Source organism: Zootermopsis nevadensis, unplaced genomic scaffold (genome assembly GCF_977971745.1).
Source record: "Zootermopsis nevadensis isolate Lab colony 2312 unplaced genomic scaffold, Znev_1.0 Znev_ptg000010l, whole genome shotgun sequence".
NCBI lineage: Eukaryota > Metazoa > Arthropoda > Insecta > Blattodea > Termopsidae > Zootermopsis > Zootermopsis nevadensis.
This window is the reverse complement of record NW_028259142.1, coordinates 6,889,800-6,905,602: the sequence shown is the minus strand read 5'-3', so window position 1 is coordinate 6,905,602 and position 15,803 is coordinate 6,889,800. Positions and strand designations below refer to the sequence as shown.

Sequence of the window (15,803 nt, the reverse complement as noted above, 5' to 3'; positions counted from 1 at the left end):
ATACTTGCTGACAATCATATTTTCAAGTGTACGAAAACAAACAGTCGTTGCATGAAACGAATTTTGTCGATATGGGGAATTCCGCTGTTTTACTATACAGTTGAACTGGCTGTGGAAGAATTTTTAAGTTTACTACAGAGCTTAAATGATGGCTGTAAAGTGTTCAGCAAAAAGTTTGTATGTGCTTACCAATCTCTGTCTCTCCAGTTCCGCTTCCCTCTCTGCCTGTTCTCGAGCTAAGCGTCTACGTTCTGCCAGCGCAGCCTTTGCTTCTACTTCTGTAGTGATCCGAATTTTTGCCATCATTGATGCTGAAATAATTAAACATTATAAACACAAAAAATCTGAAACTTATCACATATACAAAGGTCTATATCATTAAGCTGGTCCCTTGTCACCGTGGCATAATATGACACACTCATGAGTTTAGAACAGAAAAGATAACCTCCAGATATGAAGGACAGATGTAAATATGTCAAATAGAAAGCACTAAACCACCAAGAAAATAAAAATGGTCCTGAAGCATGGGGCTTGGGTTTCGGCCTAGTAGCCCCTCGTCGCAGAACTTAAGCAAGGAAAAATAACACAATATTAGGAATCATCTTGCAAAACCCTAAGAAATTCAATATTTATTAATGGGTCCCCCCCGCCGTCTGACGACAGGTCCATATATTATGAACAGGATCCTTCCATCCTCTTCAGGTTATCAGGGACCTGCTCATACATATATACGTTCTTGGTAGATGATCCAGAAGTGGTTTGCAATTGCCTTCTTCTGTGTGTGTGAGTGGAGTAATTGTTGGGATGCCACGGAGAAACCTGGGAAGCCCCCGGAGGAAAACTCCGTGATGCCTAGACCACGGCCTTGCCCAATACAAGTTATAAATCTGAGCACCACCGGGAATTGAACGCGGGACCCCAGGATTACAAGTGTTCTGACCGCTAGACCAACGTGGCATTATTTATAAGGTAGTAGTGGCATTATTTATGTACTTATTTATTTATAGTTTATATAACGACACTTTTTCAGTAGCTCAGACTATACAGCATCGAATGAGAGGATGACTGTGAATTGGAAAGAATGTCATGACCTAATATAAGGTACTATCCTACTAAATTTGCCTGGAGGTACTGAGGAAAAGCACAAAAAACCATGGTCACGGTAGCCGGTCTCCAGGCCAATATTTGAACCTGTGTACTCATATTTTGTGTTTGTTACAGGTGAACATCTTGAATTCAGAGTTCTTACTACATTACAGGAACAAAAAACAAATGTCCAGTCACTGCAGCATTATATTCCTTCCAGAAAGGATATCAGAACAGAAACACTGCATATGGAACAGGACATCTCTTCGATAATGAAATTACTAAACAATCATTATCTTAATACATACCAAGTGCTCTAACACACATAATGTAACTTGAAAAGTGAATAATTGGCTGCAGACAGACTCCCTATAGAAGAAATGGGTACACTACCTGTCATATCAACTTCAGGTTCAATATGCTCGGGATGTTCTGCTGCTTCAGGCTTCTCTACAACCTCCTCCTGAACCACTTTTGTCTCAACAGGCTGAACTGCCTGCTCAATTGCTTCCTCGTGGACTTCCGTCTCCTCTGCTACTGGTTTCGATTCCACTGTCACTGAAGCAGTTTCTTCCAGAGATGGCTCCACCTTTACATCTGGCTGCTTGACAACATCTGATACCTCCTCAGGAGGCTCTGCTTCATGAACTTCACTTTTCACAACAGTTTCATTCTTCTCTTCTCTTGATTCAATTTGATCCTCAGACAAAGACGGAGGTGCCTCTGATCCAGGGGACTGCAGTGGGGTGGCTTTAGGAGTCATTCGAGGGGAAGCCTATTACAAAACCACGAAAAAATGGTTTTACTTTTCCTTGACAACAATTACAGCAGCACACACATCTTTGCTTATGTCAGTAAGTGCGTATGTTACCTTTGCTGACTTAATCACTCTATCTGTAGCCTTCTTGACTGGAGCCTCAGGTTTTGTTAATTTCTTGGCAGAATGAACTCTGGGAAGTGGTGGTTTCGAACTCTCACGGTCAACATTTGTGTTTTGAGTTTTCGAAGTGTGAATATCCCCAGCAATGCCTGTAAGCAGTAGAAATCACTAAATGAAACATTATTGTGATAACTGTCATCTTAAACTTTTTAAGATTCCCTTTAAAGGAGGGAACTTAAGCATTATTTATACTTTCAAGAAAACAATTTTCAAACAAACCTGAAAATTTAGTGTTTGCATAGGGTGGCACTTAAACTGTCCTACCCAAGTGAGGAATAACAAAGAATGCTTATTATTTCTTCATATTTCACATGATGCAAAGTAACTGATGTTTAATATCCACACTATATATTATCAAAATAATTTATTTCATGTCCCTGATATTACACTTATAATGACGACAGTGGAAATGGGAGTGTTCATAGAATTTCAAGCACAGCTTCGACTATCGCATCAAACACCAGTCCTGATATGACTTTTAATGTGGTCATGGAGATTAACAACACTGACCCATATAAAACAGAAACTATGCTAGAATAAGTAGTAGTAGTAGTAGTAGTAGTAGTTACAGCAGCAGCAGCAAGGATACCAGTGAAAGAAGAAGAAGGAGAGAAGAGACAATCTGATGATCTCTGGTATAAAGTTTCAGTCAAGATAAAGTTCCCTGTGCATGCTGAGGCAATAAAATGTGTTTACTGCTCTAAAGACATGCATCTTTAGAGCAATAAAAATATTTTTAAGCATCTCTTAATTTTTACTGTTTTCCTTTCCTATGACAAATACAAAACAATAATTCTTCCTGTTGTTTTGTATGAGTGCGAAACATGGTCTCTCACTCTGAGGGATGAACACAGATTGCAGGTGTTTGAGAATGGGGTGTTGAAGAGGATTTTGGGCCTAAGAGAGAAGACGATGGGGTATGGAGAAAACTACATAATGATCAGCTTAAAAATCTGTACTCCTCCCCCAATATTGTCAGGGTGATTAAGTCAAGAAGAATGAGATGGACGGGGCATGTAGCACGCATGGATGGGGCAAGAGGTGTGCACCGGGTATTGGTTGGGAAGCCTGAGGGGAAGAGTCAGCTGGGGAGACCTAGACGTAGATGGGAGGATAATGTCAGGCGGGATCTATGGGAGATACGAGTTGAAGGAGACTGAATTTTGTTGGCCCAGGACAGGGTCCGGTGGAGGGCTTTGGTGAATCGGTGATGAACCTTTAGGTTCTGTAAGCCATCTAGTTAGTGAGTTAGTTAGGACAAGAGCAAAATGTTTTCTCAGGTCTTTCTATGAGACAATGCATTCAAATTTCAAATGCAGTCTTATTCTTACACATTAAATGTGCCAGTAGAATATGAACTTAACAAAACTGTGATTCTTCAGGAATTACTACAGCTGCTCCATTTTATAAAAAAGGAACAATAATACATTCTTTCCACTGTTGAGATAATTTTTCCTCATTTCACATAGAATGAATGAAGTTGCGCAGTGTTCTGCTGTGTACTTAGGCCAGTTCCATTGGAATTTTTACATACATGGAGATTATTTTTCATATTTTCAAAGGCTACTTCACCCCATCAAAACCTAGCTTAGGGGCCAGTAACTCAAAAGTTGGTTGGTCTTCAGTTCCATTTGCATTGTGTTACATTTAGTGACAGAAGAAAGGTACAATAGGATTGGTTGAATGAGAAGCATACAATTTACATATCCCAGTACTTGTGTACATGTACTAGAAAATGTTTTGACAGACAGAAATATTTTCACTATCTGAAACCAAAGAAAAAAAGTTCAATACAAACAAAAAAACTGTTAAAAATGACAATCTAAAACGCATGGCTTGATACATATAACAAATTTTCTTTCACCAGCCCTACAGTTTTCACATTTTCTGTGAAATGTAAAAACCAAAGCTAATAATTGCATTTCATTTATCTAATTTGTTGGATATACTGGCCAATATTAAAGTATTTGTATGAGACACCACATTTCTGACTCGTATTCCCATAAATTAATTTTGCTGATACTAATATTTAATAAATAGAAAACCAACAAACAGACTCTGAAATATTTCATGCAAATATGAGAATGGTTTTGATTCCTACATGTCTTCTCTAACTACATCATAAATTTGATTAACTTTACAAACGTATTTTAAGACTTCCGTTTATAGTATAAATATACAGCATAAAATTACAGAAAGTGTAGTAAATGTCTGTGTTATTCCAGAGTCTGTTATAAGATAAAGGACAGAAAAAGCAGAGTGCCTCACTATGTCTAAGCGAGGAGTGGCCTGCGTGGCTATCAGACTCGTGCGTCACGCCCGTCACTGCAATGCTGAAGGGACGAGGCCTACGGGATGCAGCAGCTGGGCGAGTACGGAGACTCACCCCAGAGTTGACACTGTTCACACTCTGTTGACTGAGTGCACTTAGAGGTCGTGATGGAGGTGATGGTGTCACCTCACCAGACCGCAACCCTAAGCGAAGCATCAGGAACCATAAGCAAGAAGCAGAAGTTCTATATATGTACAATTAAATACCTGCCATATTTAACATTGCATAAGTGTCAAAAAGTATGTTAAGACAGATGGAAAATTCTTCAACATAAAGAAATAGAAACTAATGCAACAAATGCTACTTTGTTCAAGGATGACAGTGATATTTTACACAATCACACAATCTATTAAAATAAACAGCATACAGCATGTACCTTTGTGTATATACGGAATCGTAATTAGTATTCGAGATTCTCACAGCTGCAAGTGCAAAGATGGCTATATACCCAAGGTAAACTTCTCCCTGCCTACACGCTGCTACAACCCAGAAGACAGCCATCTTCAAGGGATTCTAATCATTATAAAAATACAACACAGATTTACAAGTTTTAAAATTCTTGAAGCATAAATAAAGATGATGAACAAGAAACAATTTATTTTGTTTCAAAAGAACAAATGTTTCAGAAGCTGGCCAAATAAAATAAATATCAAGTTGGTCATTATATGAGCTCATTTTAATTATTCCTCATGCTCAACCTAAAATAATAAAATAACACAAAAAACACACAAAAACTAAAGAAGACATTCTGTGAGGGCACAGAAAAAATCAAATAGACTCAACTCAGGAAATTAAATTTAGCCAAAGTAATATTTAAACATGAAGATGACTGTCTTCTAGTATGTTGTGCTGTGAGAACCTGAAATATCAATACTTAAACATTTCAGAAATAATTCTGTACTATAATTTTTTTTTTAAAATCTTCCAACAAACAGTCTGTTGTCCCATAAATTACAGCAGATTAAATACCAGTAAATGCACATTATACAACCAAATACATGTAAAAATGGCATTCTCCCTGAAGAAAACTGTGCAGGAAACACATCAAAAGCAGCAGAATATAAATCTCAAATCTTCTCGTATAATGCATTCTAGTTTCTTGAATGGTCTGAACTAAATCAATGCATAATGTGCAAACACCGGTCTACATGTCCATGTTGTATAACATAAAAATAAAATAAAAACCATCATTGAATGATCTTAAAAACCACAGATGAAAATGGTAAACCAATAATAAAGTTTGTAGGATGGATGACTTCAAACTAGCCACTTTAATACACCATTATTATTTTAATAGAATGCACTTCTTAAGCACATGTAAAACTGTATATTCAACCCTGTTTGTTTCACATCTTGCGACATCCACCCTAAGTCACCTGTACTGTTCAGAACATGCTGACTCCCTAAGCTGGAAGGTATAGGACCATCCCTGAAAAATAGGCCACACACACATGTATTCGCTGCCGCCCCCCTCAAGAAAGGGGACGTAGGTCAAACAAAAATATCAAAGTCATGGTGGCACAGTGGTTCCAGCAGCAGCCCAGAGAGTTCTACACAGAAGAGTTACAATGACTGCGGCATCAAGGCAATGCCAACCTCAGCATCGATGGACATCCTTTTTTAATGGTCTCTACTCTTTTGCCCAGAACACCAGAATGGGTTTCATCTGAACAAGCTTCATGTTACAACTTGTTATCCATAATGGTGGAAGGTGTGTCCAGAATATCATTCATGTGCCCCATAATACACTACTGCTAATGATTAACTTACAGAATGTCTTCCTTCACTAAGTTCATTTGATAAATATATGTTTCAGTGTTTCCCATACTTAAAACATATGTGTACCCCTTTCAGAATCTTAGGCTTATTATGTACTACCCCCTTCCAAATTATATAAGACTCAGTTAACTCGCAAGCGGCCGAACCAAACCAAATTTTTGTTAAGCTTTAGGTATGAACTAAAATAAAAATAAGAATGTACAGAAACTTACAAACTTTATCTCAATTAACAAATTTTAGAATTCATCTGAAAGCATACAGAAACCAGGAACAATTTTTAATAATTTATTTTCTAAGTAGGATTTGAGGTTTTCATAGCAGTAAGTCTGAAGATGGTTGTGTCCATGGTTGTTTTGCCATGTAGTCTGGTATAAGTTTACAGATGTTTCAGAGGTCCTCGCTGCCTCCATCACCATTGTGAAATGTCAGTAAATTTCCACCAGACTATACGGCGCAACAACCCAGAAGACAGCTGTCTTCAAATATTTTCTGCCATGTACCCCTTAAAATCCTTTCACATACCACTGGTGGTACACGTGCCACACTTTCTGAAACAACGGTTAAAGTTGTAGGTGAATAATTACGTTAAGAGGCCAGATAGGCCACACAGAAAAGCAGAGCAGTGCAGCCAACAGCAATGGCATCCTCTCACCACCACCACCTTCATCTTGCCGAGTCAAGAAACATGCAAATTTCACTCTCCTGTTAACAGTCGTTTTGTGAGAGTACATACAAAACATTAAGTAAGGACTTAAAATACTACAAGGAACCTTCCATGCTTTTTCCCTGCTTCCACCACCAACAATTTAGATTATCAACTTAAAAAGCTGGTCACAAACAAACAATATTTATATTGTTTGTTGAAAAGATGAAGGATTCTGAGGTAACGTACAAACTCTTTCACTTCACTAGCAAGATGTAAATTGCTTTTATCAATGTTGAAATTGTATTAATCTGTCATTTCCTGTCTTCATTCTACATACTGTATAACCTTTCTACTTATCTCTATCCTCCCTAACATTGCATACACATAAACCTGTGATGTGGAAGCTACACTAGCACTACTTAATATAGGACCCTTAAATTATACAAAATAATATATTATTAAAAATATGCAACATTTTTATAAAACAGAAAACAATATGGTAGTCACGTGAACATTTTCCTTAGCCGCATTCCCACACGTTATGTTACATGAAGATTGCTATCTTCTGAGTTATTGCGCTGTGTAGTCTGGTAGATGTCCACCAATGTTTCAGAGCTCATACTGCCTCCGCCATAAGGGTGATGACAGAGGCAGTATGACCTCTGAAACGTTTGTAAGAACAGCACTACATACACAGAGCTAGTCTAAATGATGTTCCCGATTTGAAACACGTTACTCACATTTAATGAAATTCAGATGCACAAAATTGGTACTGATGGAAAGAGAAACTCTCCAAGTTTATGTTGGTATACTTTGCGGCCGCGTAGTAACACTGTTCACCAGCAGGGGCGATATGAGAGTAAACGGCTGCCATGGAAGACAGGGGAGCCTTTTGTGTCCTGGATTTGCACGTTCACCAGTCTGTTATTAGTGTGCAACGGCATTTCCGAACCAAGTTTGCGGCAGATCCACCGAGTGGGTATACAATTCGTAAGTGGTATTCCAAATTTAAGAAAAGGGGCTGCATCTGTAAGAGAAAGTCAACCGGCCGCCCGTCAGTAAGCGAGGAAACGTGTCTGGGAGGAACTTGACTACAGGCTGGATGTGTGCCGAGTTACCAAGGGGGCTCACATTGAACACCTGTGATGTACTGAAACAAAACTTGGAGAGTTTCTCTTCCCATCGGTACCAATTTTGTACATCTGAATTTCATTAAACGTGAGTAGCATGTCTTTCAAATCAGGAAGATCAATTAGACTAGCCCTGTATATGATAATATGAGACTGAAAATCATGAGGTTTTCTGCTATACACAATCATAAAATGTCCTTACTCAATGTTTGTCTTATCCACTAAAATAGTGAGTTACCTTTCCTTAGCACAAGATGAAGGAAGAAGAACAATATTCTTGATAATAATTAAACACTAAAGACATACTTACATTTGAAGATGCTCAGGAATAATACTGACTGTCATGCAACTGAAGAATAATGCATATTATCCAATAAAGCAGCAAGTAAAGCACATACTACTATTCACATTGATTCTGAAATTCTACAAAGCAATATCACAAACAAAATACAGGGGCTGCCTGACACCAATTTTCCACCAGATGCAACTAATTAGAACTTAAAACCTGTTGCGATAAACATATGCAGGACATCACAAGGCCTTCTGAAAGGTGGTAAGCTGTGGATTACAGATTATAGCATATTTAAATTGCAAGTAAATACACATGACATTCTGAAAACTAAACTACCATACACACGTGGACAAATCCTTCTATCTACACATAACACTTCCTTGCAATATCACCGACAGTGCGTTTATTTTACACAGTTAATGTATGGTTTAAAGTAGCAAACATGTCTGAACTCTACATTGTCATCAGGCTGACAATATCAATTGACAAAGTTATCTAATACAATGATCATAGACTTTGCCTTTAATACAGTAAATCCTAGTGTCAGGAGGCATTCTGTGCATAGAAAACTTATACAGAATGGCTAACAACAGGATGTCTGCAGCTGAAGAACATGTTTCTGGGCTCAATTCTAGTCAAAAGGAATCTATGAACATTTATCCAAAAGTCAGTCATCTGGAGGAAGCGGGTATTATAAGAATCAAGGTCACTGATGGAGTAACTGTAAAATGTAAATTTAATTACTTTTATTAAATTTAACTTGCATATATTTACAAAAAATAATTATATCATCATCGAGGGCAAAATCCAAGGAAAAAGATCTGTTGGTAGATCCCAAAACTCCTGGATGAAAGACCTAAGAAGATGGTTCAGATGCACCTCAATAGACATCTTTTGAGCGGCAGTCTCGTGGACAATGTTCGCCATGTGGATCGCCAACCTTCGTTCGGAGATGGCGCAATAAGAATAATAACTAAATCTTGTGAATTACTAATGGTTAAGTTGATGGAGTGCTTGAAATTACCTCCCTGATTACCTACACACATTGTGACATGGAAGTAGTAACACACCTCAGAAGAGAGTGTTGATAATTTTTTATGCGAACGGAAACATCTATTTTGTGATATAACAGCTCAGACCTAGTGCTCAACTTCAGTGGATATACCAGGGACTTCATAGATCTCCAAAGACATCAATGGCCAAGCAAATGAACCCTGATGCCCAATCCAAGATTATTATAATTTGTAAGAAATGCTGTTACCTGCCCTACAAAATGAGGGGACACACCATATTGCTGTAGTCACAGCTCTCACCTGATATGGAGAGGAACTATTACCAGGAAATGGAGGTACCACTTGAATGTCACATGCTCTTCAAGTACAAACAGCCCAATGATTTGGTTTCCAATAAAAATATTCCAAATAACAGAAAAAGTGCTCTGAAATCTAATTTCCATATATGAGTGAGGATTATCAAGTGACCAGACATGAGAATTCTGTGAATTAGTGATTCTGTTCCTGTTAAATATGGCCTTGCCAGCGAACGCAACTTTCTTTTATAGAGCTGATCATTTCCCAAATTTGGTAGCAAAACTCTATATGTGCAATGTAACTGGTTGTAGAGCCTTGACAGTTCACATATGAAAGGTGTACAGACCAAAGTTTCAAAAGTGTGCTTTCATCCAGCTAACACCAACTTGATCCAATATCCTTCAGAAGGTAGTAGCTGGACCACACTGAACCATTTCCAGTATACTCTTTCCCAAATCGATGTTGTGTTGAGGAGGCTGCTCACGCCTCAATTGGGGGAATTCACTACTTTCTCCAAGATTACAGTACACACTAACGAATACTTGCCAATCTGGTAATCTAGATTATGGAAATTGCTGTTGCTTGTTAACTTCACTCGAACAAAAACAAAGGCAGTGGTGAAGAAGCAGAAGAATACTGAGCTAACTGCATGCAACCAGGTACATCGAGTTTCACGGTATGCATGGCACCACTCCCTTCACTGCACCATAAAGATGGGGAACCTGGTGCAAATACAAAATGATGCGACTACTTGAACCCATTTAACCTACGCAGTTCTATTTCTTCTTCTTCTTAAAGTGCCTATCCGTTCTGGATGTTGGCCATCACCATAGCAATTTGAGCTTTACTGGCTACTTGAAACAGCCCTCCAGTGGACATCGAGAACCAAGTTTTTAGGTTCTGAAGCCAGGAGATTCTTGGTCTGCCAGGTCCCCTCTTTCCGAATCCTTTTTCCTGGATTATCAGCTGAAGCAGCCCGTATCTATCACTATTTCTCATGATATGACCAAAATATTCCAACTTTCTCTTTTTTATGGTGTTAACAACCTCGACGTCTTTGTGGAGTGTCTCAAGAACTTTTTTGTTAGTTACACGGTCAGTCCAGGAAATTCTGAGAATACGTCAGTACAACCATTAGCAGCCTTAAAAATACCTCTATCTTCACAACTGACTTTCAGAGATGTTTCTTGTACCTTTTCAACCAACTTTCAAAAATGCATTCCTGCAGCTACGGACATCTTATTGTGGGACACCCAGTATAACCGCATAAGACATTATAATCTTGTTGTTAAGGTTAATATATTAAAAAGTTAAAATATCGTTTTGTTAAAATTAGAGACAAAATGAAACTATATACAACAGTATTTCAACTTTTTAATAATATATGAACTTTATCAACAAAATTATAATGTTGTGTGCAGTTATATAATTTTACTATACACTGTTTGACTCCTGTAACTAATGTTTTTAAGTCAATCTGTGATTACACTAGCAGTTTACTTTATAGTTGAATGATGTTGCTATTTGAAAGCATACATTAATGCATTACTGGTGACACTGCAAGTAAGGATATAAATGGAAAATTTATTCATATTCACATATAAAACCACAATGGGATGCCTATCTACAACATATCGAATTGCTATATGCTTGAAAAATATGTACAAAATGAAATCTCACCATAATGACTGACTGAAGACAGTTCTGCAAATTAAAGAAGGCATAACATTTCTCAACAACTTGAGTGATTTTCAAAAATGCACAAAGGTACCATACCTATCAATGGCTTACATCAATTCTGTAAATGTAACAAGGTAATGTATTTTATACAAACTCGCCACAAGCCATTCTACAACCAGAGAAGACATAAAATGGGACTAAACTTTTGAATTAAGTGACCAGGTATCGATATTCTGTCTAAAGTCATTCCTATGTAATCAGCTAATAATAAAACTTACAGTTCTTTACTAACGTTAAGAACAGTGGGGTTTTTTGTAACTGCACACTCAAGTAGAAGAACTAGACGCTCTTTCCATCAACCCAAGCCAAGCCAACACATAACACACAAAGCTTACTTCAAGGCTACACTGTCTAGAAAATTCACTGTATTAATAAACATTTCTTATAATCACACACATGCAACTCAAGGAACAAACGGAGAAGTCATTCAGCTATTTGTGAATCAGGCACAGCAGGTAAGGTAACACACCAAGTATATGGGGTATGAAATTATAAATTCCTAAAACAAAAATATGCAGCAGATGACATAGTGAAACGGTTCTAACCTACCTTCAAATTAAGTTACCAGTACATTTATCTAATTTTGATTGGTTACAAAATTTATATATTCAAATGTACATATGTTACATCAGATTTAATGTATTGTATTGCTTTGCTGAAATGTTTTTATTTATACAAAATTTAACACTGCTACAACCTACGCCATGTCACGGCTGTAAACGATGGATGTTACTTTTCTTAGAAATACATTCCCTTCAATCTGACAAATGACAGAAAAGTCAAATGAGTAATTTAGAAAGAATACATGTTATTCTCAAATAACGTCAACTTGAGATAGTACATAACCTACTTTATGATGATGTGCAGTTAGAACATAAGGTTTAACAAATTACTATTGTTTTGAGTTTCACAAGAAAAACTTTCTGCTTACAGAAGAACTGAGTTAATCGACAACTGAAGGCTTTTGCACGTGAGTGTTCATTCTATTTTCTTATTTAATGAAAATCATTTATAGCCAAACCATTTTAGTTGCTGCAATAATACACAAGCACCACATAACATGAGAGAGTTGACTTATAGTGAGACAGAGAGGAAGACGCATGCAGAATAGCTCAATCTATTACATGAAAGAAACCAATTACATTATTAGAAGCATTTCATAACTTAAAAGTTACAATCTTGATATTTCTTTAATTACATGATACTGAGTGATGCTATGTTATGGTATGGTTTGAAATGGTACCGACTGTCATAACTGAGATTTAGAAGTAAATGTTGGTATTTAATACATTATGTGTAGTGAAGATTTAAATGGGAACCTATTCTTCATGCAAAGATTTTTGGGTTGGTTTAACCCTCAAAGCAATCAATCTCTCTTCCCCCCCCCCCCCCCCCCCCCCCCCACTTCAAACTCTGGAATGCTACACAAATCACCTCCATTTAATACTTACTCTTTTTGATGTGTTACTTTATTGCAGCAAAACTCCTTGGTTATTAAGTACCTATTTTATAACTCATGTCGTGTGCTGTACACGTTTCTGTTTTGGACTTGGCCACAAAAACTTATAAGAAGGTTAACAGTTTTCCAGTCTTTCTTAATTATTTCACAGGATGCTAAGGTCATCAGGCCATGAGACAGTGTGATAGGTGACCACGCAACTCCTGATATGAACAGGACTTTTATATTGTATTTCAAACGTGGGGTGTATGTCCAATATTCCTATTTTAGTAAAAATATATCACCACGTAACTAAACTTCTGTTTTTAGAAGTTCTTAACTTTTACCACAAATTTCATTCTGTATACAGGCCATAAAGTCTAATGGCTGACACACAATGTAATATTAAGGAATGGACAAAGACTCTTCCCCACATACAGAACTCTCATCAGTAAAGTTGTTTTATACCGATTTATCTTAGCACTCTACTTTTCAACCTGCTGAAATGAATGTAAGCAAGTCAGGACACATTTTGTGGACTGCATCTCAATGAAAATATGAGAATCTGTATGGATGTATACCTTAAAAAGATGTCTCAAGACAAGCACTTTGTAAGTGCAGAGAAGGCTTGGAGAAATACTTTAAAACTGCAGACTAGTCTGAAGCAGGCCACAAACAATAACCTGGTTCTCTTTAGTGGCACTTCTTGTGGATATGTTTAAAAAATTATTCTTTCTTAACAATTCAATATTTCTAAACAGAAACCATAAAACTTACAATAATCATCACAAGCAGCTCCTTCAACAAGTACAAACACAGCAATAAACACACAATCTAACTGTCAAGACATGCTTCCCCTCAAAAGATATTTAGCAATTCACAAACACATACTTTTTTTTCTCCCCACTGCTAAAATAATAAACTACAAACAGCATCAAAAGCAGTATACAAAGAGAGAGTTCCTCTGTTAGTGGCAACTCAGGCCAAGAAAGTACAATATGTACTGTTGTAAAATTGTAATTCCAACAGCATAGTTATTATAACGGAAAATGTGATCACAACATATTAGACAACTACGTAAATTTTTGCACTAAAATCTCAAGCAGAATTATGTATTTTCAACAAATAAAATACCAGCAACAAAGAATGTACATATAATCTGTTTTTCATTTTGTCATTGTCATTCTGTCTTGTGTGTCATTCCCAAGTACTTGAATTTTATCACATTTTTAAACAGTCATTAGCCGTCATATTCTAATTCTGTCCTGAATTCTAATGCCAAGACATTATCATGTACTTGTCTTTTCTGCATTTATTTCTAGACCAACATTCCTACTATTCTTTAAGAGTGTTTGTGTTCACTTTTATAGTATTTACATTATCACCCAACATAGACCAAACTGCCCTGATTTTCTTGGACTTTCCTAATCGCATAATCTGAGGTAAAATTGAAAACAGTGGTGACAGAGAATCTCCATTGCAGGCCACTCTGAATAGGAAATGTATCTGACAAATGTTTACCTACATAAATTTTTTGCTACAGATTTCATTTAAACACATTTTAATTACCTTGACCAGGTTCTTATGTGCACCAAATTCAAGCAAAATGTTGTATAGAGCTTCGCTTTTAACTGAGTCATAGGCTTTCTCAAAGTCTATAAATAGTTGATGTCCCATTATACCAACATCTTTTCTCTAGTATCTCACAAATGTAGAACACCTGAAAGTTGTAGATCCATTGTGACAGAACCCACACAGATCCCCAATAATTTCACTGACATATAACTTACTTAGGAATTCTATGGAATATAAGAAAGATAGATGGATGGATGTGTGTTTATGTAATGGCAACAATTACACTTGTTCTTGTGGACATTTCCCCATTGAGCTTCAACCTTCCACTGCATTAACCAAAGGACTACATTGGTGATAAAAGCAATGTGGCCTATGATAAAACCAGATTTACAAATTTTAGATGATTTGGTAACAACCCAATTGCTTGCTGGAAATTACAACCGTCACTCAACGGCACAATGGACCAGTTGCCAATGCCAGACAACATTAATATTTTCCTGTTAAATGAACTCTCTTCATGTATGACAACAGATATTCCAAGTATGCTTCTATAGAATTCAATTTTAAATGCCTCCCATGCTTCATTCTGTTAGGGTTCAATCTGTTTAAGAGACTTCTTTCTTCATCTGCATGCCATTAGAAATAGACTATGCCAAAGCCGATGAAGGTAAAAAACAGAATAGAATTTGTATTAAGCCAGGGCCAAAGAATAGTATCATACTGAATCGCATTAGTTTCTGCGTAAGTGACAATTTTATTATAGAAATGCAAAATGTAAGAAATTTACTTTAATATTCATGTTTCCAACTCTTCTATCTGTAAACTACAGTTGAAAAGAATTCAAAGACTATGTTCTCAAATGTCAACTACTCAGTTCTCAAACAAACTGAACCCTAATTTTCATGCTACGAGACTTACCTTGCAGCTGCCCAACACTACCAGTTACACCGCGATGAGCCATCTCACGAGCCCTCTGACGCAGCCTTTCTGCCCGTGTGGACCGGGGAGGTGGAACAGGGTATCCCTGTCCACTCCCAGTCAACTGGGACATGCTGCACGAGGCGTTTGACCTGCGAAGCTGAGACCCACGCTGAGCGTGTCTACTACCTGCCAGGTGACTCATGCTGCAAGACATGCTCTTGGCAGTGGTGGGAGAGGATCCCAATGTGGCTGGGCCAGAAGTCTTTTCATGCAACGCGGCCAGCTCTGCGGCCGGACGTTGGCGGGGCCGGGAAAGCTGGTCGAGGCGGGACATGGAGTAAGCCCTACCTGGGGATCTGCTAAATGGACGATTTCCCTGCAGATGGACAGAAGAGGGTCTGGAACTAGAGGTGGGAGTCAAGTCCCGGGGAGAAGGGATTGTGGGCATCAGGTCTGTCTTCCTCCTGTTGACACGGTGCTGTGTTGCCAAAACGACTGCAGCGCCACGTGCATTCACGTCTCCATCTTCACCTGATCAAATGAGCAGAAATTAAAATATTACTCATCTTTCTGGTATATATTCTAGGTTCATTTTGTACTGCAACTCTATTTTC

The 15,803-nt window shown here is 37.6% G+C and overlaps 1 protein-coding gene across 22 annotated transcripts in view; it reads right to left on the bottom strand.

The window, feature by feature from the left end:
• Positions 1-15,803, bottom strand: part of LOC110835956 (MAP7 domain containing protein ensconsin) — a 220,188-nt gene that overhangs the window by 22,146 nt on the left and 182,239 nt on the right. For 19 of the 22 annotated variants that reach the window (XM_087346384.1, XM_087346391.1, XM_087346394.1 and 16 more), the window contains 5 exons: positions 15,187-15,720; positions 4,295-4,501; positions 1,958-2,115; positions 1,480-1,861; positions 190-311 (listed from right to left, as the gene is read on the bottom strand). In XM_087346384.1, coding sequence (XP_087202510.1) covers positions 190-311; positions 1,480-1,861; positions 1,958-2,115; positions 4,295-4,501; positions 15,187-15,720 — 1,403 coding nt within the window. The remainder of the gene's footprint in view (positions 1-189; positions 312-1,479; positions 1,862-1,957; positions 2,116-4,294; positions 4,502-15,186; positions 15,721-15,803) is intronic. The other 3 variants (XM_087346397.1, XM_087346387.1, XM_087346398.1) reach the window with 3 other exon arrangements.